The sequence below is a fragment of the Lynx canadensis genome, chromosome D3, assembly GCF_007474595.2.
Source record: "Lynx canadensis isolate LIC74 chromosome D3, mLynCan4.pri.v2, whole genome shotgun sequence".
Taxonomy (NCBI): domain Eukaryota; kingdom Metazoa; phylum Chordata; class Mammalia; order Carnivora; family Felidae; genus Lynx; species Lynx canadensis.
In genome coordinates, this window is record NC_044314.2 from 71,250,806 (window position 1) to 71,268,184 (window position 17,379).

Sequence of the window (17,379 nt, forward strand, 5' to 3'; positions counted from 1 at the left end):
GAGCCTGGAGCCTGCTTCAGATTCTGCGTCTCCCTCTCTCTCTGCTGCTCCCCTACTCACACTGTGTCTCTCTCTCAAAAATAAAGATTAAAAAAATTTTTTTTAAAAATAGATGATAGGGCAGGTGAAGGGAAAGAAATAGATGATAGAAGTCCTAAGTAGTTAGAAATAACAGGGGTGCTAGGCTGGCTCGGTGGAGCATGACTCTTGATCTTGGGGTTGTAAGTTCGAGTCCCGCCTTGAGTGTAGAGATTACTTAAATCTAAAATCTTAAAGAAAAGAAAAAGAATGGCATATCCTCTCCTCCCTCCAGTCCATCTGCCAACCCCCCTGCATGTGTTCCATACTTCCTGCCTCCCTCCTTTGACAGAGAACTCCCTGCCCTTGCCCTGTTCCAGCTCTTCCCTCCCAGCTCCCACTGCCTGTCTTCTGCTCGGCTGCATGGCGCCAGCCTTTCCCTCTCTACTACATTGTTGCCATTAATACATAAACATAGCCTAGTGCCTCCCATCTCCTCAAAACCCTTTCTCAGCCTTGCATCTCTTGCCAGCTATTTGTCTCATTTTCTGTATTTCATTTCTTCATGGTAGAGCTCCTCAAGTCTTCTGCATTTACTGTCTCAAATTCTTTTTTTCCTATTTCCTCTTAAACCCGCTCTAGTCGGGTGTTCACCCCACCAGTTTACCAGAGCTGTGACCTTCATATTAATCCATTAATCAGCTCTCAGTTTCATCTTGCGAAGAACATTTTTTTTAACTGAGGTATAATGGACAATATAACATAGTATTGATTTCAGGTATACAACATAATTCAGTATTTATATATTGTAAAATGATCACAATAAGTAGTTAACATCAATCACCACACACATTTTTTTCTTATGATGAGAACTTTCAAGATCTCCCTTAGCAACTTTCAAATATACAATAGAGTATTACTACCTGTGGTCACCATGCTGTGCATTACATCTCCATGACTTGTTTTATAACTGGCAGTTTGTATCTTAGACTGTCTTCGTTTTACTGTTTGGCACTGTGTAATCACACCAGTCTTGAAACCCTTTCTTCAGTTGATTCCCAGCACATACTGTCCCTCATTTCTTCCCTGCCTCAGTAGCTGGTCTGTCTCCTGTTCTTCCTTATCTCCCCATTGCTGAATGTTGGAATGCTCCAGGGCTTAGCCTCCAAGGTACTTCTGTATCTTATTGCCTCTTGGGGGATTTCATCCAGTCCGATACCTGTAATTACTCTCCATGATTCCCACGTTTATAATAATGTCTTCAGCTTAGATCTCTCCACTAACTCCAGACTCACATATCCAACTGTGACTGCTCAGTATCTCCATGTGGATGTCCTAATGGTATTTCAGACTTTTCCTGTTCAAAGCTTGATTCCTGATTTCCATATCTTTCCACCCCCAAATCTGATCTTCCAAGAGGTCTTCCACCTAACCAAGTGGCAACTCAGTTCTTCCATTTATTTAGGGCACAGTTATTTAGTTATTTAGTCACAGTTCTTAAAGTGGCCTGCAGAGCAATACTAGCGGTTTCTTGTCTGCATTAATTTCCTACCATTCCCTTCCTTGTGCAGTATCCTTCGGTCACACTGGCCTCCTGTTCCTTGGAAATTGCAAGCACACACACACCTCAAGACGTGCTGGCTGTTGCCTCTGCCGGGAGCATTTCCCCCTCAGATACCCACTTGCTCTTTCACTTCCTTCCCCTGCTGCCCTGCATGTGTCCTGTCCTGCTTACCCCGCCTTACTGTGGTCCACAGCATTGGTCACCCCTTCCCCACAACTAGAACCAGCTCCATGAGGGCAGGATAGTTGCTGTCCAGGGCCCACAGAAAAGTCATTAGTGACCTGTTGAGTGAAAAGTTGTTTGGAGTTTTTCAGTTTTCAGTTCAGCCTTGGATTGCACACTGACTTGCTCCTGTACCCAGTTTATATGCTCTGTTGCTCTTGAGTGTGGCTGTTAACTTAGAACTTCCAGGTTGACAGGAAGTCCAAAAGCAATGGGTGTGCCGACGATCTGTCTTTGTTTCTTTTGACTCAGGAATGGTGGTGGTTGGGGTTGGTGCTCTGGGATTGGTGGTGTGAAAAGGCAGCTCTTGTGTGGCTTAATGTGATTTCCCCACCCTTAACGAGTATGAATTCTGAGCTGTTCTCAGGGGTGTTGGGGAAGGGTGGCTCAGCGGGGCTAACCTTCCTCCAAAGACTGCTCACCCTATTGCTTGATTCTGGACTCCTACAGGTGAAACTGGTGCAACATACCTATTCCTGCCTATTTGGAACATTCCTGTGCAACAACGCCAAGGAGAGAGGGGAAAAGCATACTCAGGAGCGGACATGTTCCGTGTGGTCGCTGCTTCGGGCAGGCAACAAGGCTTTCAAAAACCTACTGTATTCCTCTCAGTCTGAAGCCGTATGTATCCTTCAGCCCTTACTCTCTGATCAGAAGAAGGAATTTGGGGATGGTGACATGTGGGAGCCTTTTTCAGTAGTGACTGTTTTCTCAAAGGCATCACTGTTGTCTTTGGGTTGGTTGGTTCCACTTTTTTCCATCTGTCCCTATAAAGGCTTGTCTCCTGGTGCAGCTTTGACCTGCTTCTGGTTTGATTTAATACACATCTCTACTTTGTCACTCTAGACACAAATCTTTTCTGGCACCTCTGTCAGAGCTTACCTTACTTCTAGCATGTTCTGTCTAACAAGTGGAAGAGGTGCTTAAGCTGTCCCCTGGCCACCCCTCATAGCTCAGAAGGAGCTGCCAAGAGGCCCCCAGCATCCTTCCAGTGTCATCCACTGGATATCCACTGCAGCTCCTGTCTCAGCAGAAAAACGTGTATGACATTAGCATGTGTGTGTGTGATTTCCTGCTCACATGGAAAACTGGCAGGCTGTTTAAGACTTTGTTCCTTAAAGGAACACCTTCTGTTAAGCAGAGGAAAGGAGGCTTGCACATCTGTGTTGATACATGGTAATGTTCCTTTTGTCAGAATGCATCTTAAATTCTAAAGAAGTCAAAAGGAGGCTAATCAGAGGTCATATTGCTTTGCTGGATTGTTAATATGCTTCTCACTACATTTAAACAATCAAAAGATTTAAGCTAACTGCTTCTCTCTTTCCTTCAACTGTGTCTACTGGGAAAGTAACAATACAGGAAGAAAATTCTCTTCTTTTCACGTGATTAGTTTAAGTGATCCTATAAAACAGGTTTGACAGTGTCTTCTGAAGCCACATTTTTGTGCCAGGAAACACAGTCATCATCCAGTGGAATAACTTACTGGATGAGGGGACGAATTGAGCCGATATAAGAGTCATTCATTCAGTAAAGGGAATCCTAAGAAATCATTTATGAGAAATAGATTTCTAAAAATCCTTTTAGATTTTCATGCCCACAAGAGGTGAGAAACGCAGATGGTACAAGGCAAGACCTGTTGGGCATTCTGGCTTGGTGACTCTTTTTGACCCTCATTTCTAAAGACTTGTTAGGAGTTGTTTAAACCTGTATCCCCACTGCTCTCTCCTCAGGTGCTATACCCGGTATGTCACGTGCGTAACCTGATGCTGTGGAGTGCAGTGTACCTGCCCTGCCCATCCCCGTCCACGCCTGTGGACGACAGCTGTGCACCATATCCAGCCCCTGGCACCAGCCCTGATGATCCGCCTCTGAGCCGGTGAGCCCAGGGTTGATGCCAAGACCTCAAGTCCTGCGTGGGTGTTATTTCTGTGTTGGGACACATCCAAGGCATGGTCAGAGATCATGACATTGTCTGACTCCACACATCTCTCTTAGATTTCTGAGGTTTTCTCAGGGAAGGTATAGGGTTTCAGGCTACAAGGCCATAAGAGCCTCATTTCCTTGAAGGGTGTTGGGCCCTGTCACTACATTGTACTGTTGCATGCACCAAGCAGTTTCTCAGTGATGGAGCAGATCCTTTGGGTTCCTTGTGACCTTCTGGCTTGAGTTGCAGCCACTGCTCTATGCTCCTGCCTTTCTGCCATGATTTTTATCTTCTTGGGCTTGAAAGGCAAATGTCAGATGATGGCAAGTTTGGCTTTGCCACATGAGAATTCACTTTATTGGATCCAGACTGTCAAGTAAAAAAATAATTTAAAATATTGTAATAGCAGAAAATCAACAATGCTTACTTTCCTTTGCTTGCTCTGTTGAAAAACAGGGCAATATTGTGAACTTTTTATTTATTTATTAAAAAAATTTTTTTTAATGTTTTATTTTTGAGAGAGACAGAGTGTGAGTGGGGGAGGGGCAGAGAGAGAGGGAGACACAGAATCTGAAGCAGGCTCCAAGCTCTGAGCTGTCAGCACAGAGCCCGACACGGGGCTCAAACCCATGAACCGTGAGATCACAACCTGAGCTGAAGTCAGATGCCCGACCATCTAAGCCACCCAGGTGCCCCAAGTTTTTTTTTTTTTTTTTTTTTTTAAGTTGCATTTGCTGTTAGTTTGTATGTAGGAGCATGGGGTGGGAGGCTGAGAGGAAATTTGCAAACTAGAAGAAGGGCCCATCCAAGGAACTTTGCCTTTCTAGCAGTCTGAGCCTCACTTTAGAGATGCTGTAGCTTCTTAAGTAGCTGCAACGAACCCAGTTATGAAACTGCCCGTTAAAACCGATTGTCTCCTACTTCCTCTGAACAGCCTCATATTGTCATTTCCCTCAACCTCCTTTTGTTTAGGTTACCAAAGACTAGATCATTTGACAATCTGACCACAGCCTGTGACAACACAGTGCCTCTAGCCAACCGGCGCAGCAGTGACCCGAGCCTGAATGAGAAGTGGCAGGAGCATCGCCGCTCACTGGAATTGAGCAGCCTGGCTGGTCCTGGGGAGGAGCCTCTCGATCCTGACAACCTGGGGAAGCCAACCAAAGTGCTGGGCGGCGCAGAGCTATCTGTTGCAGCTGGAGTGGCCGAGGGGCAGATGGAGAACATTTTGCAAGAGGCCACCAAAGAGGAGAGTGGGATAGAGGAGCCTGCCCATAGAGGGAGCATTGAGATGCAGGAGGTCGAAGAGGAGGCTCTCTTAGGAAAGGAAATCAGGGGGAGGACCCTAGAGGGCTCAACGATTATTCTTCCTCAAGAACCAGAACTGGGTGATGCTGCTCTGACAAACCATCCAGGCACTAGCCTTTCTCTGTTCTCACAGGGTATTCCTGAGCAGCAGGGTGGGCTCAGCATTCTCCCCTGTTCTCTCCAGGAGTCTCCCAAGGGAGAATGTACCCACGAGGTCCCTGTGGAACAGCCTCGAATAGGAGCTATCACAGAAGATAGGGAGGAAGCATTTCTTCCAATCCCAGTAGATGTAAAAGTTGGCTATGGTACCTCACAGTCAAGTTCTCTGCTGCCCTCCCAAGTCCCATTTGAGGCCACAGGACCAAACATGGACAGTTCAATGGACATGTTAATGGAAGGTCAAGTCAAGTCAGAAAGTGGGCCCGAAGGCCATCATAGACCTTGCCTGGTAAACAGTGGCTGGTTCAGTAGCAAGGACATACTTCCTCAAGCCACGGAGCCGCAGTCTTCAGAGAGGAGCCTAGCTGAGAGACCCCAAGTGGGATCTGTGGTACATAGGACTTCCCCTGGCAGCACCCACAGCCCCACGCGTTCTCCTTGTGCCTTGCCTTTAGCCGAATGTAAAGAGGGGCTTGTGTGCAATGGTGCCCTGGAGACCGAAAATAAGGCTTTAGAGCAGCCCCCAGGGTTTAGCACCCTGCAGAAGCACCCCACCCCCAACGGGCACTGCACCAATGGGGAGGCTGGTAGGAGCAAGGACTCACTGAGCCGCCAGTTGTCTGCCACAAGCTGCAGCTCTGCCCACTTACACTCGAGGAACTTGCACCACAAGTGGCTGCACGGCCACTCGGGGAGGCCGTCTACAACGGGGAGCCCTGACCAGCCTTCCCGCAGCCACCTGGACGACGATGGCATGCCTGTGTATACGGACACTATCCAACAGCGCCTGCGTCAGATTGAGTCAGGCCACCAGCAGGAAGTGGAGACCTTGAAGAAACAGGTGCAGGAGCTGAGGAGTCGCCTGGAGAGCCAGTACCTGACCAGCTCCCTGCGCTTCAATGGGGACTTTGGGGATGAAGTGGTGAGTAGACCATGGTACCTCCATAGCTGCCCAAGGAGAGGGCACACGGAGGCTGGGTGCTCTTTGTGCCTGGTGCCTGGTGATTAGTACAGATTTCCTAAAGAATTGGAAAGGTGCAGAGTAGTCCTGTTGAGAGGCTAGAGATCAGCCTCAGCCATGTGAAAGGCAGTCTGCCTGTTCTTTCCCGCCTTTCTTAACTTCCCACGGGTGTCCTGTTTAGACCGTTAGAATAAGAGAGCACTATGTGGTTGGTCAGATCTCTTTGGAGAGAGGATCATGTTGTAAGAAAGGACACGAACTCTTGGGTAGGATGACAATATGGCAATGGCAGATATTCCTGTCAAATTGTAGTGCCTGTTCTAAACACCCCAGTAGCTAGTAAACTGTGAGCCTCCCCCCCAAACCACGCCCCCACCCCAGACATGGGCTGTAGCTGTGAAGGTTTCGTTGAACAAATATTTCTACCTGCCTTCTGGCAGGTGATGATGGCAAGTAGAAATGGGGAGAAGTATTGGTGTTGGCACTGTCCAGGAGTTAGCACTGATGAGGCCTGGTGACTGGAAGTGGGGCTCTGTGAGGGGAGGTTCTCAGGGAGGTGCTCTCCTTACTTGCTGGGTCTGACTTGTGTTCACGTACATGCGTGAGCCTGGCTCTGAAGCAGTCAGCGTACATTAAAGGCGGGCTCATCCAATGACTTTCAATTCAAACAGACTTCTCCATTTTTCCTTCATACTAATGATGATTTCTCATTTTCCCAAAGAGTCCTTCAGAGAAAGGAGGACATGCCCAAAGCACTCAGTTTCAACACGTAGATGTAAGTGGCAGGGTTGGATTAACAGACTCAATGGAGCAGCTCACAGAGTTCACACTCCATCCTGGTCACTTCTGCCCCACTCACTTCCTGGAACCCAGGGCCCATCTGTGCACTGCAGAGTCACTGCACACAGCCTTAGATCTGTGTCTCTCTCTTCCACCTGAGTTCAGGCCTGTCTCTGCACCTGCTCAACCCATTTCTTGGTGGCTGATGCACCACAGATCTGGCAGCCCTAACACTCAGGCCCACCCAAAGTCCCCGGTGCTCCCTTCTTTTCCAAGCCCTTTCTTCTTCTGGGAGGAGCCAGGTTCATTCTGTTCAGCTGTGTTTGTTTGCCAACAGACTTCAATCCCCGACTCGGAAAGCAATCTGGATCAGAACTGTTTGTCTCGCTGCAGCACAGAGATTTTCTCTGAAGCCAGCTGGGAGCAGGTGGATAAACAGGACACGGAGGTACAGGCTCAGCCCCTGTTCTGAGTGCCGTCCATGCAACTGTTTTATGGTTTTTCTCCACCCCTATCCCTATCCCATGCCCCTGGCCAAGGAACGACCTCATAGCACGCTTAGCCTTGAGCCTCTGTGAATCTCAGCGCCTGTGAATCCCCATCAAGCCTAGAATTTCTGAGCCAGGGAGACTCAGCAAAGTGGTCCTCTCTCATTGCCTCTGTGGACTGGAGCCTTGCCAGCTCTCATAGTGACCCAGGGTGTTTGCTGCTGCCTGATACTTTATCTCAGGGGAGTTTGGAGTCCCCTCTAGGGAAACGATTTGGACGCCTTTCTTGTACTGCTGACATCAGACCTGCTGGGCTGGTGCCACCAGAGCCAGTATGGTTCTTGTGACTCTTGCTGCCCCCAGCATGGCTCTTGCCGGCTCCAGCTGGATGGCTCATCTCCCGTCACTAACCTGGCCCCATCTGTTTTACAGATGACCCGTTGGCTCCCTGATCACCTGGCTGCCCACTGCTACGCGTGCGACAGCGCCTTCTGGCTCGCCAGCAGGAAGCACCACTGCAGGTGCCGTTGGGGGGTGTGGTGGGTGGGCCAGGGTGTGGAGGCTACATTTTGGCCCTCAGTGCCTGCAGCTTGGAGAGGTGCAGGGATCTGGCTGGCAGTGTTCATCTGAGGCAGACCCTGGGGTCTACAGGACGCCAGCTCGTCTTTTGTGCCTCTGAGATTGGTGTTTGCATTTGGGGTCTTATTTCCAGTTCAGAGTGATCATGATAAAATTTTGAAATGTGCAAATGATGTCCCCTTTTGCTTTGCTTCCTGGATTAGCAGAGCAACAGCCACCACCCAAACTACCATTTCTTACTCCTAGAATACAATTTCTTCCTATTCAACATGGCTGCTATTGGCAAAAACAGTTTTCCTGCTGTGGGCAGAGAACTTCATTTGCCTACTCCTTACCTTGCTCCCTGACCCCAAACTTGTTTTCCTTGTGCCAGTAGTGATGAGACCTAGCTGCGGGGACTACTGGGGACAGCTGAGGACACAGTGTTCAATCCTTAAGGCTCCTGACTTTCTTTCTTTCTTCTTGGTTGGGGTAGTTAGTTGCTAGGGATGTTTTGCCCCAACTGGGGTGGTAGCTGACTGGAGGATGTTCAGTGTTCTTGGGATAGGATGTTTATCTGAATCCTGACATAGTTCACCCACGTAAGTGAACCCAGGTAGAAAATGGAACCACTTCTTTGTCTAGAAATGATGCTTCTAGGACTGTATATCTCCCCACCCTGCGCCCCAAGCCCGAATGACTTTGGTTGGCTTCTCTGAGCTCTCTCTCCCCTCCTTGCAGGGACACTGACCGTGTTGATCAAACGTGGTGAGCATTTACAACAACCTGTCTGTGATGTCTACACATCTACAATAACTTCTCCACACTAACACTGCCATTTCCCCCTCTCTGCACTCATTGGGATAAAGCCGGGGGCTGGGAGTGCAGGCAGACAGGTGGGATTGGGGGGAATCCAAAGCAGCTGACTGAGGAGACTATGAGGGCCAAGTCAGGCTGCAGTCATGCACTCTCTTTCTGCCCACACAGGTCAACCGAGCCATCTTGCTTGTGACTGAGAAGCAGTGCCTCAGCTGGGGCTGGTCTTGTGGAGTAGCCAGTTGGGCTTTCAGAGCTATTTCCTTTGGGTTAGTCATTGAGTGGAATGCTAGAATGATGCTTCATGACCTCCCAAGTCAGACAGCATTGCTGCTTCTGTTTTTTAAAAAGAGAGTGAGACTGAACAGAGGTGGTCTTCCCAGAGAACTGTTTTAGCATGGAAGACTTTAGTGGGAGGTTCCACTTAGGCTCTGTTAGGATCCCCTGAAAGAAACCAGATAGAAAAGCTTAACTGATGAAATTCATGTCAGGATGAACTCCAACAGGTATGATAAATGTAGATGTTCAGAAATAGATTTAGGTAGTTTTTTTGTGTAACCACAGGTTCTTGCTGACTCATGTTTTTCAGAAACGTGAGTGCTTACTGCGTTCTAGAAGATGAAGTTGTGTGTGTTTGTTTTGGTTCTCTGTCCTTCCATTGCCCCATGTATAGCCTTCTCCTTGTGGTTTTTTGTTTGTTTTTGGTCTGCAAAGGGTATTTAGTATTTTCTCCTCTGTGTCCAGGTGGTCCTTAATCCAGCAGTGGGTTTGCATTCTGAGGAGCATAAATGAAAAGGTAGTGAGTGATGCTGGCCGAGGATGAGGAGGATTTCCCTTCACCTGTTTTCCCCAAGTCTTTGGTGGGCGACTTCAGGCTCCTTGAAGTCTCCCATTCTTGGTTTTATTGAGATTGATTTGTACTTAAGGTCCTAGCAGAGTGGGGTTGTAAGGTGGGCAGAAACTCATCCTCTGCCAGTCCCTTTCCTCTTAGCTGTGAAGGGTAGCTGTTTGGATGTGCACCTGTGCTGCACAGACACATCATAGCTGGGCTTTCAAGTGGAGGAGGAGAGAGGGGCCTGGGTGTAGTCAGGCCTTTGGGTGGAGCTCTGATATTCCCTGGAGATGCACGGAGGCAGGGGAGTGAGCCATAATTGACTGACACCTATCTAATAAGGGGGGTGTTTGTGCACGTGTGTTCATTTGTGCTCTTGTCCTTTCACCCTGAGCATGCGTCACTGGTTGCTTGTCTTCTGGCTTTGCATGCTGGCAGCAGGGCAGTCCTTGGTGACAATAGTCTGTTCTCCATGACCCTGCCTCCGAGCCTCTGGAGGAGTAGCCCGTTGGGCAAGGCTCCTCACTCCCCGGCTGGGCTTGGTAGTTTGTCTCCTCTGAGGGGCTCGGAGGTAGTTCCACTGGACTCTGGCCTCTCTGTGACCACAAGTTACACAAAGGCCATTGCCCAGGTGGGTGTGGCCAAGTGGGTTTTCTGGGCCAGAACTTACCCAGTGAGCTAGCAGCTACTCCTGCCCTGGGCCCTTTTGTTCTCATGGATCTCTCTTGAACATCTTCCTGTGCACCTGGTAATCTTGAGCCATAATGGTGAGGCAGCCAACTGTCCTTGGCCCTAAAGTCACAGTGGCGTGCGACTCTGCTAGGTAGGGATCCCCCCCTCTCTGCTTGGCTTGTTCCTGGGCTAGACAAATGAACAGTTCATTGTTGGAGGAGTCTCTAGCACATCCGAAGGACGTACAACAAAGTCCTGTCTTCTGAAGTTGGTTTCCCTACACCATATCTGCTACTGAAACTAACATTGTTTTGTTTCTTCTTCTCATCTCAAGGAATTGTGGGAATGTGTTCTGCTCCAGTTGTTGTAATCAGAAGGTTCCAGTTCCCAGCCAGCAGCTCTTTGAACCCAGTCGAGTGTGCAAGTCTTGCTATAGCAGCCTACATCCCACAAGCTCCAGCATTGACCTTGAACTGGATAAGCCCATTGCTGCCACTTCAAACTGAAGCTCAGTGACCTGGGGCGGGCAGAGGCCAAGCTGCTGTTCCTCTGACAGGCCCACAGGCTGGGCAGACCGAGAGGCCCGTGCACTTTGGAATGGGGGCATGGAACCACCTGTGCAGAGTGACAGAAATTTGGGATGTACCACTGGACTGTAGATTGATTTTTATTTCCTGTTTTGTTTTTTTCCCCTCTCCCTTTTCCATCCTTCCTCTGCTTCCAAAAAAGAAAGTCTGCTGGTTGTCTTAAAAAAAAAATTTTTTTTTTTTTTTTTTTTAAATGGAAGACCAGAGGTTGCCAGCCGTCTGTGACTGTTGAGCCACCTGTTGTCCCATGATGCTGAGGGTTGGCTTGGTTCCTCAGGACGGAGAGAGGCTGGTCAGAGTCAGGAGTGGAGGCCTGAGCTAGTGGGGAAGAAAGCTGGGGCTGTTGTTTGTGACCATTCCTCGTGCCATTGTCACATCAGAGCTGATTCGAAAAACCTGTGCTGCTGAGGTGGCTGAAGCATCTTCCTAACAGACTGTCCCAAGTGCCCTCTGCCTCCTCACAGGAGCCGGGCCAGTTCCACCTCACAGATAAATGGGATTGGCATTTGGAGGGAGGGGCACATAATAAAACGTAACCCTTCTGAGCCTTGCTTTGGGGAGGGAAGGTGTTTGTTGTCCTGAGGCAAGCGAGAGGGCCTGGGAATCGGGGTGGCCAGCATTGTTCTCTCTCGCATGGGATTCTGTTTTTAACTCGACCCAGATGGTTTAGGGTTCCCTTCGCTGTCATGAGTATGCCTCCCTCAGCCAGGCTGTGTAGTGCTTCCCACCCTCAGGCATAGGAGTACAGACTGGCCAGAGTGCAGTGGTCCTGCTGCCATGGCCAAGGCCAAAGCCTTCCCTGAGCCCGGGTGCACCTTGAAGCCCCTGCCGGGGCCTGGTCCCCCCAAAACAATCTCTTTTCCTTGACCAGCACAGGGAAATCCAGACTCAGGGTTCCAAAAATTTCCCATTCCCAAACCAAACAAATCATGGATCTCCCCCTTAAGGGGTAGAATCAGCTTTTCAGAGTGCAAGCGTCTGGAAAAGGGAGTATGTCCCATACAATCAGCCTTCCTTCTCCTTCCCTTCCTGGGGCAGTGGGAAGGCCCCAGCAGTCCCCCTGCCCTGTTCCTGTGCTGCTGGCCAGCAGTGAGGGGCCACTTGGTGACTCTGCAGGGTTCTTTAGAGAAGTGACACAGCCTGTAGGAGATTTGGGGCACCTTTCCTCAGTAAGCTTTGATGTGGTCCAAAAAGAGCCTTAAATCAAGAATATTTGTGGTAGAGGTGAGTGTGGGGAAGGGTGGAGAGGAGTTTATAGGTTTGTGCTTTGTAATCTTGGCATCCATGTTTTGTGCCTGCCCTCCCTCTCAAGGGAGGGGCCATGCTTGGCTCTGCTAAAAGCTGCTAAGTGGTAATGGCGGATTGTGGTGAGTGGGTGGGGGTGAGGCCAGGGAACTCTCTTACCCTCTGGAAGCAATTCCCTGGCCAAGGGAAGTTGTCTCAGGAAGCTGGCTCCTGTGTGTGCCTCTGTGTGGTTAAGACGTGGCCCAGAGCCTTCCTTGGAGATGTCAGTCCAGGCAAAGCCAAGAGCATCTGAGCACGTCCCTGACTTCCCAGTTGCAGCAGGTTGCTCGCTCGGAGTTTGAATTCAGTGAAACAGGGTGTAGTTCTTCTCCGCACTCTGTGTGGTCTGGCCTTGCAGGTAGGGAGAAGTCAGTCTAATTGAGATTGTGCAGTTCTAGTGACAGGTGCCAAGAGGTTATGATACGGGTTTCTTGGGTCTGATGTACAGTGTGAATAAATGCTTGCAGCTCTTAGCCCTTTTCGATCAATGAAGCACTTTTTTATTAATATTTTTCTTTGTATGTAAAGGAGGAACCGTAACTCTCCGTAGCTGTACATATAACCCTTTTCTCCTAAAGAGGAGTCAGTCAGCGCTCCTATATTTTTCATTTTTTGTCAAAGCAAGAAGTAAATACTTTAGAACTGTTAAATATATAAATAAAGTGAATAAAGTTTAGTGTTCCGCATGGTAGCATTTGCTAACACGTTCCAATTCTTTGCCCTGTGATTTATTCCCTCTTCATCCCTTTTCCTTCTTAAACAGCAGCAATTGGAGGTGCTGCCGGGAAACTGAACTTTGGCGAAGGAAAACTACAGGTTTCTGTTCTACTCTGGACCTTTGCAAAGAGCCGCAGCACAATGCCCAAGCACTGAAATGTATTTCCTTGATGGTTTTGTCCCTAACATCTCCAAAACTAAGAAGGCAAAGCAGTTGGGCATCTTAACACCAGGGGTTCTTTCTCATCTGGAGAACTGAGCATCAATAGTAAATAAAACTACCTCTGGTCTCTAGGCTCCTCTCCCCACGTGCGCCCCTCCCCCCGCTGTCACTGCTGATGATTGATGGATCGCAGGGCAGCCTGTGCTCTGGCTCCTTAACCCCACCACACCCGGGGAGCACCAGCTGCACCTGCAGCAGTGGTTAAGCACAGAGCCCTGCATGCAGTGGAGTGTGGAAGACTTGGGGCAGGGGGAGGTGGCTGGAGATGCTTCTGTCTGTTCTTGGATGAGAGCATATGGGAGAGCAGAGAGCCCTTGGGGGGCAGAAGCTGAAACGGATGTGATTGGATTATGTGCCTAACTGTAGGTCCCCTTCCTCCCTCCGTAGAGAGGGCTGGACTTCTCTTTAGATCTGCAACCAGCCAAGCAAGACCCTAGCATCTAGTCCCTTCTTAACTAGTTCTTGCTCTTTACAGAGGTGGATTTTCTTTCTTCTGCATCACCACGGGGCATTCTTCCCATCCCACAGGTCTGTGGGAGAGCTACAGTAAGCAGTTCCTCCCTAGGGAAGGTGGGTATGATTAGTGCCCAGCTCTGGGCCTCCTCAGGGCAGGCTTTCCAGGGTCACTTTCTGGATGTATTCTCTGCCTAAAGTACATGAACACAAAGTATATAAACAGCTCAAATGATACTAGTCTGAAAGCTGAGAGTGCCATCCAGCGGGTGTTTGAGAATTAGCCTGTTCTCTGGAAGGAGAAGGTGCCACTTCAGCTGCTATCGGGAGGGCCATATTCAGACTGTAAAAATGAGTGTGTCCTAGCCAATGTCTGTCCACACACAGCTCCTGTTTCTAATCTCTAAGGGTTCAGCCCTCTGCCAGTTAAAACACTAGCAGAACCTAGCAAGGCTGTCAGGGGCCCATAGATGTGGAGCTGCTGGGGGTGGGAATATGAAGAGTCAGCGTGCTGAGAAGACCTGCACAGTGTGCATCTCAGGCTAAGGAAGTGATGTGGGAGATGGCCAGGTGCTGACAGAGGTGGTTTTCCAAGGGCAAGGCTGGTTTTCTGAGGACCCCACATTGGAGGAATTTGGTGTGAAGCAATGGGGGACTAAACAGTGATCTTGAGATGCCAGGATGTCCTCCTCCGAACTTTCTTATCCTGGCATTTTCTCAGTTTTCCCCTTCTTTCCAGACTCTGGCCTTAATCTCAGTCCAAAAGATGATAGGGCTGCCTTAATCCACTGGGATTTTCTAGTGAGGATGTACAGAAAAATTTTTCTTTACTTTGCTATTATGTTCACTATTCATTTCTATGTTAGCAAAGTATATTCTAAGACTTAAAAAGCTGTGGCAGATTTGACAGAGAATGAACAAAATGGTGCCAGAAGACCTGTTAAACAATATCCAGCTATTAAAAAATACTGAAATGGGAATTGAGGGTACACCCTAGAATAAGATTACAGGCTATTGAAATGGCTGATAGACTTTAGCTGCTGTGCATGAGGCTGGGAGATTCCATGTTTGCTGAAGTTGTTAACTCTAGCCCTGACCTCTACTGATCCTTTAAGCATGAGGGCGGATTTGAAGGTGCTGTTGCAGGAATTCATTTAGCTAGCGCCCGTTCAAGTGATCTGACCCCCGGGCTGCACCTGTATCCAATTGAATTCTGTGAGGATAGGCTAAACAGCAGTTGAAAATGAGCCCTAGGTTGTGGAGCAGTGACTCTCCGTTTGCAGTTTTGAGTGACATGGCAGGAATCCTAGGATTTAATTTCTAGTCAGGTTTTCTAAGAACATTTGTCCTAAGTTGAGGTTACTGACAAGGTATCGTGAGGGCCGGCCTAGAATGTTTGAGATGCTTCTAGCTGTAAGAGGTGACCCTCCTAAGCCTTTGATTCTTAAAACACAAGGCCCGCTGTCCCCAGCACATAACCACACTGACACTTTGTTCCTCTCTTCTGTATGCAGTTCACCATCTGCACATTTTGCACAGGTACCAGCTGCCTCCCCGGTGGAACAGGCCTCTTCTAAGCTAGGCCCACGTTCAGAGGCATGAGGGGAAGGACCCTCCCAGCCCCCAACAGGAATCACAACGTTTTTGCTATTGTATTTTATTTACCACTTCCGGTCTTTTCTCTCCTGCCCAATTTGGGTCACCTTTTCTTACAGTGCTCCTGGCAGTTGCATTTAATTGTATTTCCAGTGAAATTTGTTTGGCATTGGCATTTAAAATGGGCCTTTAACTGCTTCCTGATTGGTTCATACATTTTTTTTTTTTATGCAAACATAACCTATGAGCCTCGGATGCTGTTTAAGAAATGTGCTGTGTGTTGCTGCAGACAGTAGTGCTTGCCTATTGTAACAGTGTTGATTTTGCTGTAGCCTCAGTGACCATGTAAACGAAATAAATTTGTCATTTTCACCCACAAACGGTTGTTCAGCCCCTGGATTCCGGCTGCCACTGTGGTTCTCTAGTCAGTGCTATGGCCAGTGTATTAGGTGCTGGGGATGAGTCAACTAGGCCCCTTAGTTGGTCCAGGAGAGGAGGGAGGGGCCTGGCCAGGAAGGGACAGCAGGGGTCAGCGTTTGTGTTTTGGAGGTAAGGGACTTGAAATCCTGACATTTACAGGTGGAAGGGGCCTTATAGATCATGTAGTTTTGTGGTTTTTGCGCTGTTTTGTGGGGAGGGAGCCCCCAGGCCCATTCAAGTATTAGACTTACAAGTAAGATATGATTTGAAGAAAGGTTTTGGTGCTTAAAATAAAAGTCTGAAAGTGGTCGATTTAATTCAAAGTCCTGGTTTTTTCATTGAGGGAAACTGACCCTCAGGGAGTGGTAAAGACTTAAGGTTGTCAATGAATTAACAAAATCTGAATAGGAAACCTTGCCTGACTCCACCTCCACCACCTTCCAGTGCTCTTGGGCTTCCAGAAGACAGCCTTAGATAGCTATTTTAACCTGCTTATCTTTGAGCTAGCCAAGCCAAAAATCTCACAGAAGAGCTTAGTAGTCGACACCAAAAGGTTTAAAACTGGGAGCCTTCTCCCTTCTAACCAAAATTAAAAGGTTTTGGTATTATAATCATTGCTTTTGTTTTTAACCTTCCAAATATATAACAGTAGCCTGAACTAAGTAGTGACATTGTCTTAAATTAGTGGGATGGAGGGGGGGGGATGCCTTTTTACTACTGCAAATGGATTAGTTGTGAACGGTCTCAGCCTCCAATTTATTTCTGAATTTGTAGGATACAGGAAAAAAATCCTTACTGTAAATAGGTAAGTGGCTGCAAATGGTAATAGTCACAGCTTGCCTGCAATCTCTGGTTATTGACAAAAGTGAAGTAGATGCTTGAAAAAAAGGATTAATAGGGGAGAATATTCAATACCTGCTTTAAATCCTTATCCTCCATAGATTAGTAAGAAACACCCAACGATTATAAATAAGCACTCAAGTTATTCTACAGTGAGAGCCACTAGCATTGAGTTGCAGCTGGGCATGGTGATCCAGGCACCAGGCTAGCACCCTCTGCATCGCTGACCTCTGAGAAGCCTACACAGAGGCAGCTACAGACACCTTATTGTGAGGTCTCAGTCAGTCTAAGCTAATGTGTTTTATCGTTGAGTGTACATATTAGAGATGATTTTTAATATTTAATATGATCTTTGAAGTGTTTTCAGGGATCCCCTGAAGCACAGCCACAAGAGCCAGTTTCAAAACCACTAGTTTGGTGGAGAGAACCTGGGTTTGGAATCCCAGGCCCGCAGCACCAGCTGAGACGCCGGTGGGTGGGTGAGGAACTGAGCATTTCCTCATCTAGAGCAGAGCACTTTCCAGAAGAGGAGGTTGAAGGTGGGTGTTAAGTAAATGTTCCCCTCCCCACTGTTCATGAGATGAGATGGCATTTCTGTCTCTGGCTGCTGGCAGCTGGCAGACATTCTATTTTACCATATCTTAAAACTAGAAGACAGTTGGCCCCACCTCATGTCCTCCACCTTACAGAGATAAAATTTTGACTTTGAAGCATTCTGATCTGAGTTTTACAATAAATTACAAATGTATCACTACTCAAAGACTTTAAAGTTCATGTATGTACTTTATTAAAGGATTAAAATTTTTTTAATGGAGGCGGGTCTGCAGGTGTACTGATGCTTTAAAATTATATAAAAGCAATGAAAGGGGGTCAGAAAGAAACTGCTTGTTGGGTTTGAGGAGGTGGCAGCTAAGAACTCCTGTGCCCTGTGGAGACTGAGGTGGCCTCACTTTGCTG

The 17,379-nt window shown here is 48.1% G+C and overlaps 1 protein-coding gene and 1 long non-coding RNA gene across 12 annotated transcripts in view; one reads left to right on the top strand and one right to left on the bottom strand.

Moving 5' to 3' along the window:
* MTMR3 (myotubularin related protein 3) overlaps positions 1-15,542 on the top strand; it is a 148,409-nt gene extending 132,867 nt beyond the window's left edge. For 6 of the 11 annotated variants that reach the window (XM_030336206.1, XM_030336204.1, XM_030336210.1 and 3 more), the window contains 7 exons: positions 2,255-2,425; positions 3,535-3,680; positions 4,701-6,117; positions 7,274-7,384; positions 7,857-7,945; positions 8,724-8,750; positions 10,637-15,542. In XM_030336206.1, coding sequence (XP_030192066.1) covers positions 2,255-2,425; positions 3,535-3,680; positions 4,701-6,117; positions 7,274-7,384; positions 7,857-7,945; positions 8,724-8,750; positions 10,637-10,808 — 2,133 coding nt within the window. In that variant the 3' untranslated portion in view covers positions 10,809-15,542. The remainder of the gene's footprint in view (positions 1-2,254; positions 2,426-3,534; positions 3,681-4,700; positions 6,118-7,273; positions 7,385-7,856; positions 7,946-8,723; positions 8,751-10,636) is intronic. The other 5 variants (XM_030336212.1, XM_030336213.1, XM_030336209.1 and 2 more) reach the window with 3 other exon arrangements.
* Positions 1-17,379, bottom strand: part of LOC115528259 — an 86,960-nt gene that overhangs the window by 13,786 nt on the left and 55,795 nt on the right. The window lies entirely within an intron of this gene.